General features: G+C 46.7%; 1 protein-coding gene across 4 annotated transcripts; it reads left to right on the top strand.

The window, feature by feature from the left end:
- The first annotated feature begins 193 nt into the window (after positions 1 to 193).
- zgc:158270 (uncharacterized protein LOC791213 homolog) lies at positions 194 to 19,000 on the top strand. Of its 4 annotated transcripts, XM_047577537.1 has the most exons (15): positions 194 to 262; positions 5,836 to 6,303; positions 8,689 to 8,987; positions 10,956 to 11,090; positions 11,152 to 11,256; positions 12,225 to 12,275; positions 12,476 to 12,532; positions 13,704 to 13,796; positions 14,525 to 14,663; positions 15,168 to 15,295; positions 15,383 to 15,439; positions 15,608 to 15,679; positions 17,199 to 17,630; positions 18,310 to 18,324; positions 18,485 to 19,000. In XM_047577537.1, the coding sequence occupies exons 3-15, from the start codon at positions 8,721 to 8,723 to the stop codon at positions 18,593 to 18,595; spliced, it is 1,662 nt and encodes a 553-aa protein (XP_047433493.1). In that variant the 5' UTR covers positions 194 to 262; positions 5,836 to 6,303; positions 8,689 to 8,720; the 3' UTR covers positions 18,596 to 19,000. The 4 variants fall into 4 exon arrangements, with proteins under 4 accessions (XP_047433493.1, XP_047433491.1, XP_047433492.1 ...); XM_047577535.1 differs by lacking the exon at positions 5,836 to 6,303 and having other exon boundaries at positions 195 to 262; XM_047577538.1 differs by lacking the exons at positions 194 to 262; positions 5,836 to 6,303 and adding an exon at positions 366 to 411.
- The last annotated feature ends 2,783 nt before the right edge of the window (positions 19,001 to 21,783 follow it).

Here is a 21,783-nt window from a genome sequence, read left to right as displayed (position 1 = left end):
TATGATCTTATTTATATATGTGTACATGTAGGGGCGGGGCTAGGGCGTGGCCGGGGCGGGGTCAGTATATGACATAATGTGATGTATACATGTCTACGGGTGGTAGGGCGGGGGTCTATGGGAGGAGTTAGCATAGGGGCGTGGCTTGTCTTCCATATTTTAGCACCACGGCGCTGTGTGACGTCAGAGACGTCAGGAAAGATGGCGGCGGAGGAGAGCGGAGTGAAGCAGCGGATCCACAAGAACAGCATCTTCAGGGAAGGTAGGAGGAGGTGGGAGGAGGTGGGAGGAGGTGTCCCTGCTCTGTCCCTGCTCTTATTTCATGTATTTACCAGGGATGTGATGCCGCAGCCTCGGATCCGGCTGCGCCGCTCGTTTATCGCGTCCGTCGGGTACGGTTCACATCCCCAGGTCGGTTCGCATCCCCGGGCTCCGAGGGAGGGAGGGAGGGGGGGTATCACCTAAAACCGAGCCCGTGTCAGCGGTGGTCGTGGGCCGTGTTCGAGTTTCTGTCCACGGTTTGTTTGAGGCCGAGTCAAAGCGTTTCTTTAAGCCGCTGAGTGTTTGTTGTTAGCCTCCTGCTAACGGAGCTAATAGCATCTCCGAGCTAAACACAACAGAGCATCTGTTAAAGGACTAGTTAGACAGCATAGTTTCACCTGTCCTCACACACACACACACACACACACACACACACACACACACACATTTATATAAACACACACACACATATATATATATACACACACATCTATATAGATATGTGTGTAAATGTGTGTGTGTATCGTGATGATGTACAATAACTGGTTGCATTTATTGTGAGGTAACATGTTAGCTTTTATAATTAAATCCTTCATTTAATGTGCACAGTGGATGGAAAACAATATTAAAACAAATATATTCATTAATATATTCAATAAAATACAAAGTTAAGCCTGTTTTAAACGCAGAACACAGTAGAAATGTGCATATATGAGCCGTGAATGTGCGTTTCTACACATCCATCCTCCTGTTAAGGGTCATAGTTATATTTGCCACCAGCTTTATCCTCATAAGTCAAACATTTGAAATGTTAAAGTTCTAGTTCTCAGGGTCAGGAAACATTTTCCTGTATCGGTTCAGATTCATCGTCACTGATCCTGGTTCATCTCCTTCCTCGTTTGTCACATTATTCTGACTTAGTTTGAGTCTGAGGAGCAGGAAAGAAGAAGTGTGTAGTGATTCCTGGTGAAGCAGAACTACTGCTTTCTAAGGAAAGTTATCTGATTAAACGTATGAGCTTTTACACTTAAATGTTTCCTCTTACACAACGATACACAACTCGTTCATATCACATTCAACTTTACTGTCATTCCACATGTAGCACAGCTACACAGCAGCTCATCATCTACACAACAGGCAGTGAACACATGTATGAACAGTGTGTGTAAGAGGAGAGTTTATTGTGTCACCGCAGAGAAAACAACCTGCAGCTGAAAGAACGAAGCTCCACCATGAAAACATGTGTTTACTGTTGTGTTACTGGTCCTGTTGTGTTACTGGTCCTGGTCGTGTTGTGTTACTGGTCCTGGTCGTGTTGTGTTACTGGTCCTGGTCGTGTGTGTACTGTCCCTGTTGCTGTGTACTGTCCCTGTTGTGTTACTGGTCCTGGTCGTGTTGTGTTACTGGTCCCTGTTGTGTTACTGGTCCTGGTCGTGTTGTGTTACTGGTCGTGTTGTGTTACTGGTCCCTGTTGTGTTACTGGTCCTGGTCCTGTTGTGTTACTGGTCGTGTTGTGTTACTGGTCCTGGTCCCTGTTGTGTTACTGGTCCCTGTTGTGTTACTGGTCCCTGTTGTGTTACTGGTCCTGTTGTGTTACTGGTCCTGTTGTGTTACTGGTCCTGTTGTGTTACTGGTCCTGGTCCTGTTGTGTTACTGGTCGTGTTGTGTTACTGGTCCCTGTTGTGTTACTGGTCCTGTTGTGTTACTGGTCCTGTTGTGTTACTGGTCCTGTGTACCTGTTTGTTTACTGGTCGTTGTGTTACGGGTTACTGGCCTGTTGTGTTACTGGTCTGTTGTGTTACTGGTCCTGGTACTGTTGTGTTACTGGTCTGTTGTTTACTGGTCCGGTGTGTTGTGTTACTGGTCGTGTTGTGTTACTGTCCTGGTCCTGGTCCTGTTGTGTTACTGGTCGTGTGTGTGTTACTGGTTGGTCCTGTTGTGTTACTGGTCCTGGTCTGTTGTGTTACTGTCTGTTGTGTTACTGGTCCTGGTCTGTTGTGTTACTGGTCGTGTTGTGTTACTGGTCCTGTCCTGTTGTGTTACTGGTCCTGTTGTGTTACTGGTCCTGTTGTGTTACTGTCCTGTTGTGTTACGGTCCTGGTCGTGTTTGTTTACTGGTCGTGTTGTGTTACTGGTCCTGTCGTGTTGTGTTACTGGTCGTGTTGTGTTACTGGTCCTGGTCCTGTTGTGTTACTGGTCGTGTTGTGTTACTGGTCCTGGTCCTGTTGTGTTACTGGTCGTGTTGTGTTACTGGTCCTGGTCCTGTTGTGTTACTGGTCCTGGTCGTGTTGTGTTACTGGTCGTGTTGTGTTACTGGTCCTGGTCCTGGTCCTGTTGTGTTACTGGTCCTGTTGTGTTACTGGTCCTGGTCCTGTTGTGTTACTGGTCCTGGTCGTGTTGTGTTACTGGTCCTGTTGTGTTACTGGTCCTGGTCGTGTTGTGTTACTGGTCCTGTTGTGTTACTGGTCCTGGTCCTGGTCGTGTTGTGTTACTGGTCGTGTTGTGTTACTGGTCCTGGTCGTGTTGTGTTACTGGTCGTGTTGTGTTACTGGTCCTGGTCGTGTTGTGTTACTGGTCGTGTTGTGTTACTGGTCCTGGTCCTGTTGTGTTACTGGTCCTGGTCGTGTTGTGTTACTGGTCCTGGTCGTGTTGTGTTACTGGTCCTGGTCCTGGTCCTGTTGTGTTACTGGTCGTGTTGTGTTACTGGTCCTGGTCGTGTTGTGTTACTGGTCCTGGTCGTGTTGTGTTACTGGTCGTGTTGTGTTACTGGTCCTGGTCCTGTTGTGTTACTGGTCGTGTTGTGTTACTGGTCCTGGTCCTGTTGTGTTACTGGTCCTGGTCGTGTTGTGTTACTGGTCCTGTTGTGTTACTGGTCCTGGTCGTGTTGTGTTACTGGTCGTGTTGTGTTACTGGTCCTGGTCCTGTTGTGTTACTGGTCGTGTTGTGTTACTGGTCCTGGTCCTGGTGTGTTACTGGTCCTGGTCGTGTTGTGTTACTGGTCGTGTTGTGTTACTGGTCCTGGTCGTGTTGTGTTACTGGTCGTGTTGTGTTACTGGTCCTGGTCGTGTTGTGTTACTGGTCGTGTTGTGTTACTGGTCCCTGTTGTGTTACTGGTCCTGGTCGTGTTGTGTTACTGGTCCTGTCGTGTTGTGTTACTGGTCCTGGTCCTGGTCCTGTTGTGTTACTGGTCGTGTTGTGTTACTGGTCCTGGTCGTGTTGTGTTACTGGTCCTGGTCGTGTTGTGTTACTGGTCGTGTTGTGTTACTGGTCCTGGTCCTGTTGTGTTACTGGTCGTGTTGTGTTACTGGTCCTGGTCCTGTTGTGTTACTGGTCCTGGTCGTGTTGTGTTACTGGTCCTGTTGTGTTACTGGTCCTGGTCGTGTTGTGTTACTGGTCATGTTGTGTTACTGGTCCTGGTCCTGTTGTGTTACTGGTCGTGTTGTGTTACTGGTCCTGGTCCTGGTGTGTTACTGGTCCTGGTCGTGTTGTGTTACTGGTCGTGTTGTGTTACTGGTCCTGGTCGTGTTGTGTTACTGGTCGTGTTGTGTTACTGGTCCTGGTCCTGTTGTGTTACTGGTCCTGGTCGTGTTGTGTTACTGGTCCTGGTCGTGTTGTGTTACTGGTCCTGTTGTGTTACTGGTCCTGGTCGTGTTGTGTTACTGGTCATGTTGTGTTACTGGTCCTGGTCCTGTTGGTGTTACCTGGTCGTGTTGTGTTACTGGTCCTGGTCCTGGTGTGTTACTGGTCCTGGTCGTGTTGTGTTACTGGTCGTGTTGTGTTACTGGTCCTGGTCGTGTTGTGTTACTGGTCGTGTTGTGTTACTGGTCCTGGTCGTGTTGTGTTACTGGTCCTGGTCGTGTTGTGTTACTGGTCCTGGTCCTGGTCCTGTTGTGTTACTGGTCGTGTTGTGTTACTGGTCCTGGTCGTGTTGTGTTACTGGTCGTGTTGTGTTACTGGTCGTGTTGCGTTACTGGTCCTGGTCGTGTTGTGTTACTGGTCCTGGGCTGAACGTGTGTAGTGATTATTGTTCACTGCTTCAGCCACATGAGGGAAACTGACTGTGTGACTGATTGTGATTAAGTGTTTGCTTCCCGTCCCACATGTGGCGTCTCGCTGGCGTCTCTGGGACATGTCCTCAGGCCAGTGCTGCTCAGGAGAAACACGCCCATGTTTCTGTGAATGCAGTCAGACCAGACGTGATCAGCTGCTCAGCCTCGTTCCACTGTGAAACGTTTGAACACGAAGTTCTGTCTAAATGTACAGATACGCCGGAGACACAACCACAACACGGACGTATCAGCTCAAACTCAGAATCCACGAGTCCAGTCGATAAAAACGCCGTCTTTCTTTCTAATCTTAGATCTTCTTTCTGTCTGTGTTTAACTAGAGCTGCTTGGGTCAGTGGGTTTTACACTTATTTCATGTTCTAGTTGATTGACGAATGGTTTGAGGTTTGAGCTGCAGCTCCTGGAGAAACTTTGCGCTCTGGGCTGTTCATGTGCTGCACAGAGAACAGTGGCACTTTGAATTAACCGGATCACTGGTCTTTAGAAAAGCCTCAGTTAAAGCGCGGATCTTGATCCCAAAGGCATTCGAAGGTTTTGTTGAGTTCTCGTTGGACTCTGAGCGAACGCTCTCGTTGTTTAAGGTCTAAAGGCCGGAGGTTCCTCTGAGGAGGTGCTGTATTATTATCGTTACTAGATATGATGCCTGTGAAAACGTTGGAAAGCAAAGTGTCCCTGTAGCTTAACTTAGTCAACAACATTTCACTGTGAACCTTGTTCAGCTGTTCACGTGACAAATAAAACCTTATCTTATCTGTAAATGATAGAATCTAAGTAAGAATTAACAGAGGAAACGACTCCGTGAGAATTCATCACAAAAACACATCATGAGGTTAGTTACTGACATAGAACAGGTTCTTAAATAACTCAACGAATTCTTCACAGACTGTCCCTGAATGTGTCACAACCCCAAGTCTCTGTTTGTGGTTGTGAAACAGCAGTGGTCATTCATCCATCCATCCATCCATCCATCCATCCATCCATCCATCCATCTATTCATCCATCCACCCACTCATCCATCCATCCACCCACTCATCCATCCATCCATCCATCCATCCATCTATTCATCCATCCATCCATCCATCCATCCATCCATCTATTCATCCATCCACCCACTCATCCATCCATCCAACCATCCAACCATCCACCCATCCATCCATCCACCCATCCATCTATTCATTCATCCATCCATCCATCTATTCATTCATCCATTCATCCATCCACCCATCCATCCAACATTCACCCACCCATCCATCCATCCATCCATCCATCCATCCATCCATCCATCCATCTATTCATCCATCCATCAATCACTCCATCCATCCATCCATCCATCTATTCATCCATTCATCCATCCATCCATCCATCCAGCTGTGTCCCAGTTGGTACTTATTTGCATAAAAAGTGTGAAACAGATCAGATCTTGAATCATTTCTGATGTCGTGGTTATTCACTGGTTCATGTTTCCTCAGAGCTTTAGTTGAGGTTGTGTTCATGTTCCCACGCTCAGAGACTTGTCCTACAGCCCGAACATGACGCTGGATCATGGCAACACAATGAAAACAGCATCAGCTACAAGTTTAACTGATGAGGAAATGATCAACGTGTCCCCCTCGTGACGACTACAGCCCCGTGTCCGTGAGACGACTACAGCCTCGTGTCCATGAGACGACTACAGCCTCGTGTCCGTGAGACGACTACAGCCTCGTGTCCGTGAGACGACTACAGCCCCGTGTCCGTGAGACGACTACAGCCTCGTGTCCGTGAGACGACTACAGCCTTTTGTCCGTGAGACGACTACAGCCCCGTGTCCGTGAGACGACTACAGCCCCGTGTCCGTGAGACGACCACAGCCCCGCGTCCGTGAGACGACCACAGCCCCGCGTCCGTGAGACGACCACAGCCCCGCGTCCTTGAGACGACCACAGCCCTGTCCCCCAGAGGACTAGTTTCATCTGGAATAATGTTACTAAAGCAGGTCCTGAGATAAACCTGGTCCAGAGGGAACCAGACTCTTTGTTTCTGCCTCTTGTCTCGTCCTGAAGGACAAAGTGTGGACAGATGTTAGGGTCCGTTCAGACCAGGGATGAACCCATGAACTCCACCATTAATGTGTTCATCTGGTTTAAACACTGACAGGTCTTTGGATCAATCCACTCTTAATATGTATATTTTTTATTATCCACTAGAATTTGCATAAATTTAAAGCTGTCAACACAAACACAACTATGGACAATAAATATTAAAACACATTTAGTTTGTTTATCCACATGAAACTCAGACAAAGGGGGTAACTCAGGACCAGGTCCCAGGTAGAACTGGTCCCCTGAGAACAGGCGTTTGGAGGTTTTGGTTGACGTGTCGTTGGTTCTGTATATTTGAGCTCACATGGTTCCACCACCGTCACCACGGACCTGAATGGAGACGCTGTCTCTTCCTCACATGGTGGTGTCCTCTGAGCCGCCCCCACCCTGAGGTCAAAGGTTAATCCTCCTCCCTCTAAACCGTGACATGGTGCAGCATGTTCTCGTATTATGGTCACGGCTGGTTTGTGGTTTATGGTGAGGAACAGATTATATGAAGTAACTATTAACTAGCACGTAGAAAAAATCAGTGTTTCATGCTGAGTAAGTTAAATATCACATCACATCACAAACAAAGTAAATAACAAACCCATGTGTTCACTCTACGTCCTCTAGTCCAGGTCTTTCTGGTCTCAGACCAAACCCCTTCAGGGCTTTTCATGGAAAAACAAGAACCGATTGTTTCAGATCTCGTCCTTGCGTTAGTCACAGAGGTCTTTGTTGGTTCCTGTTAGCAAAGGAAATCCTGTTAGCATATAGACGAGGAGCTTATTATGAGTTTAGTTGAACTTCTTACATGTGGATCTGGTTCCCTGAAGATACCGAGATGTTTTTTATTTTTAAACCAGTGGTTCTCCTCTGGATCTGTTACTACTTCCTGTCTGCTCTATCCACTGCTAACCGGGCTAACTGTGTTAACCGGGCTAACTGCGCTAACTGAGCTAACTGTGCTAACTGCGTTAACCGAGCTAACTGAGCTAACTGTGCCGGCTAGCAGGCAGCATGTGTCCAAACACAAAGACATCAGGTGCATGAAGCATCAGTTCACCAGAAATAGTCCCGTTACAGATTCTCAGATGACTCTGTGATGAAAACGCTGCCGTACAAGGAGAAACGTTCTGCGTCCGCGGGTTAAAGCCTGTTTCCTGTGTTTGCTGTAAACCCGGCCAGCTCTGCCATCCCATAATAGCAGCGGGACTCTGTGACGCTCCAGTAACTGGACCAGGTCAAGAGACTTGATGTTTCCACTCGGCAGCTTCGTGGAAACATCAGAAGAGCTGAATGTGTTAATGTTGTAAAACTCTCCGCGTGTCTTTAGATCAACCTTCACGTTTAATCTCAGGTTCAGTTCAGTTTCCTGGTTTGTGTCATAAACCACGTCACCAACAACCTGCAGAGAAACAGAAACGTCACATGATCTAAAGGTTCATTCTCAACGTAGTTCATCTTTTTCAACTGCTCATTTATGTTCATGTGTGGCCATAACACTCCTCCTCCTGCTCCTCCTGCTCCTCCTCCTCCTCCTGCTCCTGCTCCTCCTGTTCCTCCTCCTCCTCCTCCTGCTCCTCCTCCTGCTCCTCCTCCTCCTCCTCCTGCTCCTCCTCCTCCTGCTCCTCCTCTCTCCTCTCTCCCTCCTCCTCCTGCTTCTCCTCCTCTTCCTCCTCCCTCCCTCTCCTCCCTGCTCTCTCCTCCCTCTCCTTCCTCTCTCCTCCTCCTCCTCCCTCCTCTCTGCCTCCTTCCTCCTCTCCTCCTCTCCTCCTTTCTCTCCTCTCCTCCTCCTCTCCTCCTCCTCTCCTCCTGCTCCTCCTCCTCCTCCTCCTCTCTCCTTCCTCCTCTCCTCTCCTCCTCCTCCTCCTCTGTCCTCTCCTCTCTCCTCCTCCTCTCTCAAGCTCCTCCTCTTCCTCCTCCTCCTGCTCCTCCTCTTCATCCTCCTCCTCCTCCTCTCCTGCTCCTCCTCCTCCTCCTCCTCCTCCTCTGTAGATCAGCGCCTCCTTAGCTGATAAACTTGTGGCATCTTGAGGCCTCAGAGTCTTAAATACGAACATATATTTTATTCTAGGTCTTAAATTAAACTCTGATCTCTGATCTGATTGGTTGGTTTTTCTCAGCCTCTGATTGTCCTTGTGTTTTGTGTTTTGTGTTTCGTGTTTTGTGTTTCATGTTTTGTGTTTGTGTTGGTCTTGGTCGATAATAGATCCTGGTTTAAGAGCTCAGCGTTGATCCACAGCTGTAGGTTAGTGTCCGTACACACTATTTATTTATTTATTTTTTGTCGTCAGGTGGCCACAGGATTAAACCGGACTCGTCTCAGATGAGGGGTAAAGAGGAGGACGACGACCTGCTGCTGGAGGAGGAGGAGGAGGAGGACGAGGAGGAGGAGGAGGCGGCCCGGCCGGTCCAGATCGTGGTGGCCGATGAGGAGGAGCACTCGTTCTGGCTGCAGGAGGCGGCGCTGGAGCGGCTGCTGCTGCAGGAGGACGTCCAGGACCTCAACGTGGTGGTCGTCTCCGTGGCCGGAGCCTTTCGTAAGGGAAAGTCCTTCCTGCTGGACTTCATGCTGCGCTACATGTACCAGCAGGTACGACCTCAAACTAACCAACGATACTTACAGCCGTGTTACAGTCCATTCAAAAGCTTGTCTTTGTCTTGGTTTGTCTTGGTTTGTCTCCAGCTGTTAGCCGCGTTAGCCCAAGTGCTAGCAGAATCCCCGACTAACGTATGCTTGGCTTGGTTCATGTGCTGTTTGAAGCTGGAAAGAAAACTCCTTCCTGCAGAGTGTGATGATACTTTATGTGTCTCAAATGTCCCATGGAGAGGACCAACGTGCTGTTTAGCGTCTTCCATCTTTATGGGTTGGTTCTGCTGCCTGTCACTACCGGATCAGCTGCTGCTAACGCTAACGCTACTTGGACAAACTGAGACACGTTCACAGTCGTTCTGCTGCAGATGCTTCACTGTGTGTGTGTGTGTGTCTGTGTGTGTGTGTGTGTGTCCGTGTGTGTGTGTGTGTGTGTGTGTGTACCTGGTGTGTGTGGGTGTGTGTATGTGTGTGTACCTGGTGTGTGTGGGTGTGTGTGTATGTGTGTGTGTACCTGGTGTGTGTGTGTACCTGGTGTGTGCGTGTGTGTGTGTGTACCTGGTGTGTGTGTGTGTTGTGTCTGTGTGTGTGTGTGTGTGTGTACCTGGTGTGTGTGTGTGTGGGTGTGTGTGTGTGTTGCTGGTGTGTGTGTGTGTTGTGTCCTGGTTGTGTCCCTGTGTGGTGGTGTGGTGTTCTGTGTGTGTCCCTGTGTGGTGGTGTGTGTGGTCTGTGGTGGTGATGTCCTGTGTCTGTGTGTGCGTGTGTGTGTGTCTGTGTGTCCGTGTGTGTGTGTGTCCGTGTGTGTCTGTGTGTGTGTGTGTGTCTGTGTGTCTGTGTGTCCCTGTGTGTGTGTGTGTTTCTGTGTGTGTGTGTCTGTGTGTGTGTGTGTGTGTGTGTGTGTCTGTGTGTGTGTGTGTGTGTGTGTGTGTGTGTGTCTCTGAATGAACCTGTTGTCGTGTCGCTGTACGTGGGAACGTTGTGGTTCTGGAGGTTTCCATGTAAAGAGGATTAGAACACAATGCTGGCTGTGTGGTGCCCCCCCCCCCATAAAGACCATGTCCATACGTGGACTAAGCCTCAGATCTGGTCACGTTGTGGTTCCCGCCCTCATCCCTGGTTTACAGAAGTCCAGGTTCCAGGTTTCATGGTTTCATGACGTTCATGAATATATTGGATCCATCGGACGTTTCCTCCCTATGCTGTTCACTCTGCTGTTCACTCTGCTGTTCACTCTGCTGTTCACTCTGCTGTTCACTCTGCTGTTCACTCTGCTCTTCACTCTGCTGTTCACTCTGCTGTTCACTGTGCTCTTCACCTCTAACCCACAGGTGTCAAACATACGGCCCGCGGGCTGAAAGGGGCCTAAACTAATTCACCCAGTTCTTTCTTTCTTTCTTTCTTTCTTTCTTTCTTTCTTTCTTTCTTTCTTTCTTTCTTTCTTTCTTTCTTTTTTCTTTTATTATCTTACAGCAAAACATTGACAAAAAAAGAAAATGCTACAAAATAAGAAAACTAATGAGCCGGACACTTATTCATTTATTTAATGCTATGATCCGTGTTAAAGTCCTGTCGTCCAGTTCTTCTATTTTTACATTAATTACAGTAAATACCCGTTTTCTTTTGACACGTTTCCTGAAAGGAAACTGAGCAGGAGCAGGAGCAGACGTGACCTAGATTTAACCAGGACTCTGACGTTAACGGGCTGAACATCCTCCCGATGGTCGATGAGACAGAACCAGGAGCCCAAATTACAACTATTTTTATTAAGAAATGTCACGTTTTTTTTAAAGGATCATTTATTAAATGTAAACTTACTCCTGATTTATTTGTTCTTTGCTCTAAAACAAATATTAAAAGTCTGGAGTTGTTGTTATTTATCGGTTATTACTCTGTTGTGTTACTGGTCTTTCAGTCCGTAGAAAACACTGACCCCAGGTTTCCTCTTGTCGTTGTGTCGTTGTGGTGCAGTCGTCCGGGTCGTGGATCGGGGGAGAGGAGGAGCCTCTGACCGGCTTCTCGTGGCGGGGCGGCTGTGAGAGGGAGACCACGGGCATCCTGGCCTGGAACGAGGTGTTCGTGGTGGAGAAGCCAGACGGCAGCAAGGTCAGTGTGGCAGCGCCTCCTCCTCTGGGACGAGCTCCAGGTAACATGTGGTTTCCTGCAGGTCGCAGTTCTGCTGATCGACACCCAGGGGGCGTTCGACAGCCAGTCCACCATCAAAGACTGCGCCACGCTGTTCGCCCTCAGCACCATGACCAGCTCGGTCCAGGTCAGACTCACTCAGCATCACAACCGTTTCTGCATCACAACGACACGAAGAGAAAACAGATACACATGGACGTAACGATGCATCGAGAGACGGTTAAACATCCGAAACAATCTGAGACCTTTCAAATGAGCTGAGAGGAAAAATGCAGCAGAGGACGTGATCTAGTTATGAGTTCACGTGATGGAGCAGAACAGAACAGAACAGAACGGCCTTTATTTTCATCATTCAGTGCAAAAAAACACAAGTATCTACAAAATAGAAGGTTTTATTTACAAAGATTTACAAGCTAAAGTTAAAGTACTAATACTATAACATGGTATAAGTGTAAATGTGGTGTTTTTTAAAGAAAGACGTAGCAGCAGCGTGGGTGTAGTTAGAGGTGTAGTGTCTAGTATCTAGTACACAGCTTATATCTTAACATCTTATATGTTTTAACCCCTTTAATCAGAAATTGTGTTGAATCGTGAGTTGAGTGAATCATTAAATCCTCACAAATAAACACACGGAGCTGATTATGAGACTAAAATGAGCCGATTCTCCACCTCAGAGACGATTAAACCAGAGTCCAGGAGAGTTTCCATGAATGTGATGAGACTCAGGTCCTGGTTTAGTTTCTGTGAATCAGGGATTTGTCTCATGTTTGTGTTGAAGTGTGTGATGACAACAGATCAAAGGAGCTTTGTGAGGAGCTCAGAAAAAGAGTTGGAAAAGGTTCCACAACCATCTCTAAAGAGTCTGGAAGCCACAAATAATCCACAGAGAGTCAGACAGACTGAGGACGAGGACTGGTCCACCCACAAACACCTGTCCATCACAGTGGGACGAGGCTTCAGGGACATGAACATGTCATTAATATTCATGGGGTCATGTCCCGTGTCTATCTGGGTTCTCTTTGTCCACTGTAAAAACTAGTGTAGATGTTTGTTTAGTCCCTGAACAACGAAGGCTCCTGGTTTGTTGTGTTTCAGGTGTACAACTTGTCCCAGAACGTCCAGGAGGACGACCTGCAGCACCTCCAGGTTTGTCCCCGTCACGTTTACAGACGCTTTGTTCCAGGGTCAGTGTGTTCGGATCAGACTTGTGTTTGTTACTTGATGCTGATGGTCTTGTTCAGCGTCTCTCGTCTCTTCTGTCCAGTCCTGCTGACGTCCTGTGAGCTGGTGTCCTGGAGGCTGAAGCTTTACACTGAGTCCCTGTGTTTTCTGTTTTCTCTCCTCAGCTCTTCACGGAGTACGGACGGCTGGCTCTGGAGGAGGTCTACGAGAAGCCTTTTCAGGTTCACGTCTGCTCTTCTACTCTGTGTTTTTAGAGAATATGTGAGAGTCAGTCATAGGAGAATAAACTACAACCATAGAAATAACCTTTTCCTTTAGGGACGAGCTCATGGAAACATTTTAACTCAAACATCAAAGCTTTTGTGCATCAGTCGTATCAGTTGCAAATAAATAGTGTAAGAAGTGGATTTCTTTCCACATGAGTCTAGTCTGAGTAGTTATTAGTTCAGTTATTAGTTCAGTTATTAGCTCAGTTATTAGTTAAGTTGTTAGTTCAGTTACTAGTTAAGTTATTAGTTAAGTTGTTAGTAAGTTGTTAGTTAAGTTGTTGGTTCAGTTGTTGGTTCAGTTGTTAGTTCAGTTACTAGTTAAGTTGTTAGTTAAGTTGTTAGTTAAGTTATTAGTTAAGTTGTTGGTTCAGTTGTTGGTTCAGTTACTAGTTCAGTTACTAGTTAAGTTACTAGTTCAGTTACTAGTTAAGTTATTAGTTAAGTTATTAGTTAAGTTGTCAGATAAGTTAATAAGTTGTTAGTTAAGTTATCAGATAAGAAGTTGATCCTTTAAACGCGATGATGACGGATTTAAACATGGAGAAGTTTAAACCAGTGACTCGGTTGAAGAAAAGCAAAAACCACCAACAGCTGCATTAAAGTCACTGGTTCACTGGAAGTTTTGTCAAGTTTGAGCTTGTTTTTTTTTTTTTATTGAGTTTGGACATAAGTCAAACAAAACAAAAAAACAACCCCTCCTCCTCCTCCAGATGCCAGACTTCCAGCTTTGACAGTGTAGACTAAAAGATATTTGACAGTAGTTTTATATCATCTGCTCCAGATCTTAGAACATTTTCTAGTCGACCCCTGAGTGTGTGTCTGATTTTCTCCAACGTGATGTGAGAGGTGACTTCTCTAACCCAGTGACTGTATATTGGAGGCGTTGGAGGCGTTGGAGGCGCTGGGTCTTCCTAGTCTCGTGTTTAGCAGAGAGCAGAAAGCCAACACAGTTACACATTCATTTTTGAGGAGGACCAAAGGAATCAAACTATGAGACCAAAGTGTTTGGTAGGTTGTGCTGATAGTTGGTTTACAGTCGACAGTCCAGAGAGAGAAATCTAAAGTGTGACTGTCTGTTGACTGTGTGTGATGGTCAGTGGTTGAAATGTGTCCCTGTTTCCAGACTCTGATGTTCCTGATCCGAGACTGGAGTTACCCCTACGAACATCCCTACGGTCTGGAGGGAGGCCAGAGCTTCCTGGAGAAACGTCTGCAGGTCAGTCAGTCACCGCTGTCATTTCAACCTCACAGAAAAAGGGCTGAGCTCAGAGAGTCCACACTTTTAAATACGTGGACGCTCGGGAGAAGAAGTCCAGGTCCAAACGTTCCAGGTTCTTCATTAACACCTTAAACTCAGCTTCTATTAATCGTTGCTTTATTTCTGTTGTTACACTTTGTTTCTAAACGAGGAGGATCATCATCCCTGGACCCCGTCTACAAACACAGCTCAGACCAGCGTCTGTTCCACCTGCTGCCTCCGGGAGGCGCTACAGGTGCAATCAGACTGAGAGACTAACCGGCCTTAGTCTTATCCAGATGTCTGTTACTGTCTGGGCCCTGAACGCATCCTCAGGACCTTTAACGGCTGATGCTGAGTGCTGTTTGTCGTGTCACCTGCAGGGGGCGGGGCTTCTGCAGAGTCTAAAGGCCTTATTTTACATTGTAGGTCTTAAATTACATGTAGTCGAGTCTTAAATGACTACAAATAAGGAAAATCTGACTCAGAATTCCTTTTGAAAGTAATTCTTTAGTTGTAGTTTTTTGTGTAGGTCTTAAAAAGTTAAACGTCCCTTGTTCAAACCTGCAGGAGCCCTGTGCTGTCCAGTGCCGATAGATCCTGATTCTAACAGAGTGGAGTGGGACCATCTGTGCTGTGGGGGGGTCACGTCTTTCCAAACGTCCCTTCAGCCGCGTGGACTTGACCTGCGTTTTATTCCCGTTCAGGTGAAGCAGAACCAACACGAGGAGCTGCAGAACGTCAGGAAACACATCCACTCCTGCTTCTCCAACATCAGCTGCTTCCTGCTGCCCCACCCCGGCCTCAGGGTGGCCACCAACCCCCACTTCGATGGCCGGCTCAGAGGTGAGACGGGACCAGGGGAGCAACTACGCACTGTTTTAGTCCCAAGAAGAGGAGAAGGAGAATATTTACTATATTTAACAAACTAACCTTTGTTTGAACAGGTTTGTCCCATTGAGCTCTTTTGAAGGAGAGACAGTTCATTCAGTCCCATTCAGACAGTTTCACTCATGGAGGCTGAATATAAGCGGGTTTATCATGGACTTAGACACATTCAGAGATACCAGGTGCTTGAGCTCCAGCTGTAAAATGTTCCACGGATCAGAAAACCTAAAAACCTTCTTCCTCATTTTAGTTCTGATCTTAGGAACATGTAAAAAGTCCTGAGGGTGGAGGCGTCATTATCCAGGGTCTGAAGAAGCCTGGTGAACCAAGACCTATGAATATAATAATAATGATGATGAGTTAAGATGAAATGAGACGGATCAGTGTAGTTTGGGCTCCTACGTGTCTCCTACGTGTCTCCTGTGTCTGATCCCTGAGTCGTTCCTTGTGCGTTTGCCTCAGACATTGACGATGACTTCAAGAAGGAGCTGGTGAACCTGGTCCCTGTGCTGCTGGCTCCGGAGAACCTGGTGGAGAAGGAGATCGGAGGAGTCAAAGTGACCTGCAGAGACCTGCTGCACTACTTCAAGGTGAGACCGAGTAAAAAAACGCTCGTCTGAGACGTGTCCCTCCGTCATAAACGTTCCCTCTGCACTGAAGCATGTTTGTCTTTCCAGGCCTACATGAAGATCTACCAGGGGGAGGAGCTTCCTCACCCCAAGTCCATGCTGCAGGTGAGTCCAGGTCCCAGAGGGGCCCCTCAGACCCTGGACCACGTTAAATAATCCATGTAGAACAACGTCTCAGATCCCGTTATTCACGTGTTCAACAGTATTAGCAGTTATTATTATTAGTTTAGGTTTAACTCGAGACTGAAGAGTCTTTCATCCTCCGTTACCTAGGCAACGGCTGAAGCTAATAACCTGGCGGCGGTAGCTGGAGCCAAAGACGTGTACAACAAAAGCATGGAGCAGGTAAGACCATGACGGGGGATGGATGTTCAGAGCCAGAGAACAGTGATGATGGAAGGGTTAAGATTTAAGGTCGGATTAAGGTTTCATACGTTTTATGTGTCACATGCTCAGTGAAAACGTGATGTTGTACCTGCAGCCAGTGGTAAAACTAAATAAATAATAATCTAGGTCTCAGTGTGTAACTGAGAAATAAAACATAAAGTGTAAACTCAAGCTGAGACCCAAGCTTTTGTTTGGAATCTGAATTTCTTTAAGATGATTAAGATGTTTAGGTGTTTAGGATTAGTAGGAAATACTAATACTGAGCGTTATTTCTCTGTGTATTATGGTGTAATAATAGTCGTCAGTGTGGACCAGAATATAAAACTGTTCATTTTAATGCAGAAGTGGAAACGATGAGATCCCAACGTCCTCAAACGAGTACGAGAAAAAGTTAATAACCATAAATAAACAAGTGTATTGACCGTCACTGCCAGTAGATGGCAGCGGTGTCCCCACATGAGGACAACAGGTCTAAATGAAGCAGAATAAGCTGCAGCACACCTAAAATCTGATGTCCCCGTATGAAGACAATAGGTCTAAATGAAGCAGAATAAGCTGCAGCACACCTAAAATCTGATGTCCCCGTATGAGGACACAGGGTCTAAATGAAGCAGAATAAGCTGCAGCACACCTAAAATCTGATGTCCCCGTATGAGGACACAGGTCTAAATGAAGCAGAATAAGCTGCAGCACACCTAAAATCTGATGTCCCCGTATGAGGACACAGGGTCTAAATGAAGCAGAATAAGCTGCAACACACCTAAAATCTGATGTCCCCGTATGAGGACACAAGGTCTAAATGAAGCAGAATAAGCTGCAGCACACCTAAAATCTGATGTCCCCGTATGAGGACACAGGGTCTAAATGAAGCAGAATAAGCTGCAGCACACCTAAAATCTGATGTCCCCGTATGAGGACACGTGGTCTAAATGAAGCAGAATAAGCTGCAGCACACCTAAAATCTGATGTCCCCGTATGAGGACACAGGGTCTAAATGAAGCAGAATAAGCTGCAGCACACCTAAAATCTGATGTCCCCGTATGAGGACACAGGGTCTAAATGAAGCAGAATAAGCTGCAACACACCTAAAATCTGATGTCCCCGTATGAAGACAATAGGTCTAAATGAAGCAGAATAAGCTGCAGCACACCTAAAATCTGATGTCCCCGTATGAGGACACAGGGTCTAAATGAAGCAGAATAAGCTGCAGCACACCTAAAATCTGATGTCCCCGTATGAGGACACAGGGTCTAAATGAAGCAGAATAAGCTGCAGCACACCTAAAATCTGATGTCCCCGTATGAGGACACAGGGTCTAAATGAAGCAGAATAAGCTGCAACACACCTAAAATCTGATGTCCTCGTATGAGGACACAGGGTCTCAGGAGGTAAAAGGAGACGGTGGCTCGTATAAACATCTGGATCAGGGAGAGACTCTAGGTCCAGGTCCTTCTTTGAACCGGTGTCCTGGTCTCAGGTCTGCGGTGGAGACCGACCCTACATGTCGCCCTCGGAGCTGGAGCGGCGCCACCTGGAGCTGCGCCAGGCGTCGGTGCGACACTTCCGCTCGGTGAAGAAGATGGGTGGCGAGGACTTCTGCCGGCGCTACCAGGAGCAGCTGGAGGCGGAGCTGGACGAGGCCTACGCCAACTTCACCAAACACAACGACGGAAAGAACATCTTCTACGCGGCGCGGACCCCCGCCACGCTCTTCGCCGTCATGCTGGCCATGTACGTGGCCTCGCTGGTCACCGGCTTCCTGGGCGTCAGCTCCGTGGCCACGCTCTGTAACCTGGTGATGGGCGTGGCCCTGACGGCGCTCTGCGTCTGGGCCTACGTCAAGTACTCCGGAGAGTTCCGGGAGGTGGGCGGGGTCATCGACAAGGTGGCGGAGACCCTCTGGGAACAGGTGAGAGGGACGTCCCCCGTGTCCATAGGTTCATAGGATCAACAGGTTTCACTGTGAACAACCAGAGTCAGACGCACCCACGCCAGTCAGCTGGTTACTACCGATACTACCGATACTACTACCGATACTACTGATACTAACTACTGATACTACTACCGATACTACTGATACTACCGATACTACTGATACTACTACTACTGATACGACTACTGATACTAACTACTGATACTACTGATACTACTGATACTACTACTGATACTGATACTACTACTGATACTACTTACTACTGATGCTACTACTACTGATACTACTGATACTACTACTGATACTACTAACTACTGATACTACTGATACTACTGCTACTAACTACTGATACAACTGATACTACTAACTACTACTGATACTACTAACTACTGATACTAACTACTACTGATACTAACTACTACTGATACTAACTACTGATACTACTAACTACTGATACTACTGCTGATACTAACTACTGATACTACTAACTACTGCAACTACTGATACTACTGCTACTAACTACTGATACTAACTACTGATACTAACTACTGATACTACTACTACTACTACTGATACTACTGATACTACCACCTCTTCTTTTTCTGCTCCTGTTTCTTGTACTAACCCTGTTCATTGTGTCCCTCTCTGCTTCCAGAGGACTCCACGGAAGGTGAGAGGACACGTGTCGTTGTTGTTGTTGTTGTTGTTGTTGTTGTTGTGATCAGCTGACCTTCAGCTGGACTTTGGTCTAAATAACAATCAGTTTGTGCAAAATTCAATTGTCTCTTAGTAAATGCTCTGACCTCCTCCTCCGCCCTCTCCTCCTCCAGATTTTATGTAAACTCTTCGAGGTGGCTCGGAGTCGAATCCCTCTGGGGGGTCTGATCCCGGTCCCTCGTCCCAGACTGGCATCAAACAACAACGTCAAGAAGAAAAACTAGCACTGTAGACCTGGACCTGGTCCTGGGCCAGGATCTAGGCTGGAGGACTTGCTGTAGATCTATATCTGGACCTGGACCTGGACCTGGACCTGGACCTCGGCTGGAGGACTTGCTGTAGATCTGTATCTGGATCTGGACCAGGATCTGGGCTGTAGATCTAGACCTGCACCTGGACCTGGATCCAGTTTGATGTATTTAATTCTTTGTAAGTGGGCGGGGCTACAGTATTTATTGGGGGGAGGGGCCATTAGTGATTCCTGTTTATGTGAATGTATGAATGAAGAGCATGACCACACCTCCTCCTCTTCCTCCTCCTCTTCCTCCTCTTCCTCCTCTTTTCTCCTTGTTTCTGTCGAAGCCAAAAACCTGTGAACTGAACGGTTTCATTCCAAATGTTGACCTGGGGTCGGGGGGGTCAGGGGGGCGGGGTCAGTCCTGGGGCCGGGGGGCGGGGTCAGTCCTGGGGTCAGGGGTCAGTCCTGGGGCCGGGGGGGGGGGGGGCGGGTGGGGGGGGTAGCTGGGGTCGGGGGGTGGGGGTCAGTCGAGGTGGGGGCCTGGGCAGACAGGGGGGCGGGGTCAGTCCCGGGGGCGGGGTCAGTCCTGGGGCGCCACCACTGAGTGTTGCTGTTTGTCGTTTTGCTCACAGGGCCGTGAATGAACTGTTACATATATAAATAAATATAAATAGTCTTTTCTAGAGCTTTTGTAGCCGTGTTCAGCTCTGATGTATCTGGATGTAGATGATGCTTCTGTCACGTGGACATGTCTCAGAAACACTCTGTTCTTTCTCTTCTACACACGCGTGTAAACTGAAGCACCTCCACTCTCTGCTGTCGCCATGACTCTAATCTCTGCTCTTTATTTAAACTTGTTTTTGTTAATTTATTTTTTAAATACAACATTAAACCAAACACACACACACTCCGTCCTCCTCTGCTTCCATTCATTATTTAAACCAACAGGATCATGACTGGGTCAGAAGAAACCATCGGATCTACGACGCCCCCCCAGAGAACCACCTACAGCCCAGGTATTAACACCTGTATGGGCTTCACTTTCAGGACCCTCTGCTGTCCCTCTGGTGTCCCTCAGGTCAGATTGACCCAGGACACATTTGAGGTGTTAAAAACTATTCTAATATAAAGTTTTACTTCATAAACTATTAATGTTTAATGACTGTAATCAGCCTCCACTATAACACCGTTAACAGTGGAAGTGTGACGGCTCTTTTTGTCGTGAGGTGAGTGTTGTAGTCCAGTCTGACCTCTGGCTTATGGTCCGTCCCTGTTTAGAGGCTCATCAGCTCCACACTTCGTCCTTTCTGTGGTTTGTGAGACACCAGGGCAGCGTTGGCTGTGAACATGGAGCTGGAGGAATGAACGGGCCTTTTCTTCACAGTTTAAACCTCCTTTCTTTTGAGAAGCTCCTGTCCCAGACTGTGCGATGTAAAAACATGGTCACAGGTCATGTTGTGGTCACTGAGGCCTTGTGACATATCTAACCCCACTCGTGCCCCCTGGTTTCTTTCAGCAGCTACTGATATATATATATATATAGTGCCTGAAAGGGCAACGGCCTCTAAACCCCACAAGCTGTTCGTCCTCAGCGACACTGGAACCAGGTTTATAAAGACAGGGAGGGATGCAGATGTGTGCTATTTTGTTTTTGTTTCTTTATACGTGTTTATCACAGAGAATAAGTTTCAGATAGAAAAAAATGTGCAAAAATCTGAATTAATTAATCAATTTGAGCCGAGTGCCATACAAGAGTTAAACCAACGAGCCAGAGACAGAACAGATAAAACTGTTTCATCTGAAAAAGTCCTTCACAAACACTAAAAAAAATAAAAAAAAAATAAAAAGGAAGTAGAGACGCCTCGTATCAGAGGTTTTCTCCGTAACATGTTCCAGCTCACTGAACTGGAATCAACAATAAACGTTTTCCGATAAAATCAGTGAAGCAGTGGAGCCACAAGGTGGCAGCAAAACCTAGTTATCAGTTTAATATTAATGTTAAATGTGTGGAGTCAGAACAAAAAGAGACAAACGAACCAAACAAACGTCCTTCCGACTAATCATCATCACCGTCTACGACAGAGGCTCCTGTTTCTAATCATTTTACCCATGAACCACCAGGAACACCCCCCCCCCACAGAAACCTGGGACAGGCTGAACCTCATCTAAAGGTAGAGTTTAAGATAACGGTTCTGATCCGTGTGTTTATTGGCTGATATTTATTGTTATGATCATGACGTCATCTCTGCTCACGTTCTGTTTCATTTCTGACATAAATGTTTTAGGCTTCGTTTTTGGTTTTTAATGAATTTATTCATTAATAAATCCCCTTCACTGACCTGTCCAACACTTTTTGTTGGCCTGGCAACTCTTTATATTCCCCTCCACACTGAACACACTCCGTGTCTTTCTACTACTGTGATTCTCTATGTATTTTCCAGTTTGGTTGTTTTTTGTATGTGTTTATTATAATGTTCTCACTGTGACATTTCACACACGTGGAATAAACAAATAAATGAAACTTCTTTTCCTCTTTACTGTCAGAACTCAGAGAAAAGTTTCCCTCAGATCAAGAGAAGAGATGAGAGTCTGGTCCAGACCAGACCAGGCTCCACGAAGACCCGGATCCATCAGAAACCTTTAGCTCCACGGACCGTGGGGGGGGGAGGAGGAGGAGGAGGTGTTTTTCTTTTTTCGTGGGAGTTGGTGAGTGGAGGATGCTGGGATATTTTTAGGATGACGGTGACGATGAAGATGAGGATGACGAGAAGGAGGCGGAGCTCTGACGTCACTGCTTATCATGGGAAGTTTGTCTCTTTTCTGTGAATCGACTCTTGTACCACGTCCCAAAGAAGAGTCGATTCTTTATTCAGTATCGTTCATTTTAAAAATGAGGAGAAGTTTCATTTTAAGGTGAAAAACAACGATATAGAGTTTAACAGCTCTTTGGTTCAGGAGCAATAAAAGTCATATTTATATTATTATTATTAGTAGCAGTAATATTTCTTTTCATTGATATCTGAAGGAAATGAATGTTGCAGCAGAGACACAGTAGAGATGGACAAAATCACAATAACCACAATAAAATTAATAAAAAATAATACTTATAAAACGTGATGCAATAAAGTAAAAATGTAAACCACGCATAAAGTGAATAGCACTAAGAGAGAGAAA

The sequence above is a fragment of the Mugil cephalus genome, chromosome 2 (genome assembly GCF_022458985.1).
Source record: "Mugil cephalus isolate CIBA_MC_2020 chromosome 2, CIBA_Mcephalus_1.1, whole genome shotgun sequence".
NCBI classification, from domain to species: Eukaryota; Metazoa; Chordata; class Actinopteri; order Mugiliformes; family Mugilidae; genus Mugil; species Mugil cephalus.
Note: the sequence above shows the minus strand (reverse complement) of the source record. Positions and strands in the feature narration are given on the sequence as shown.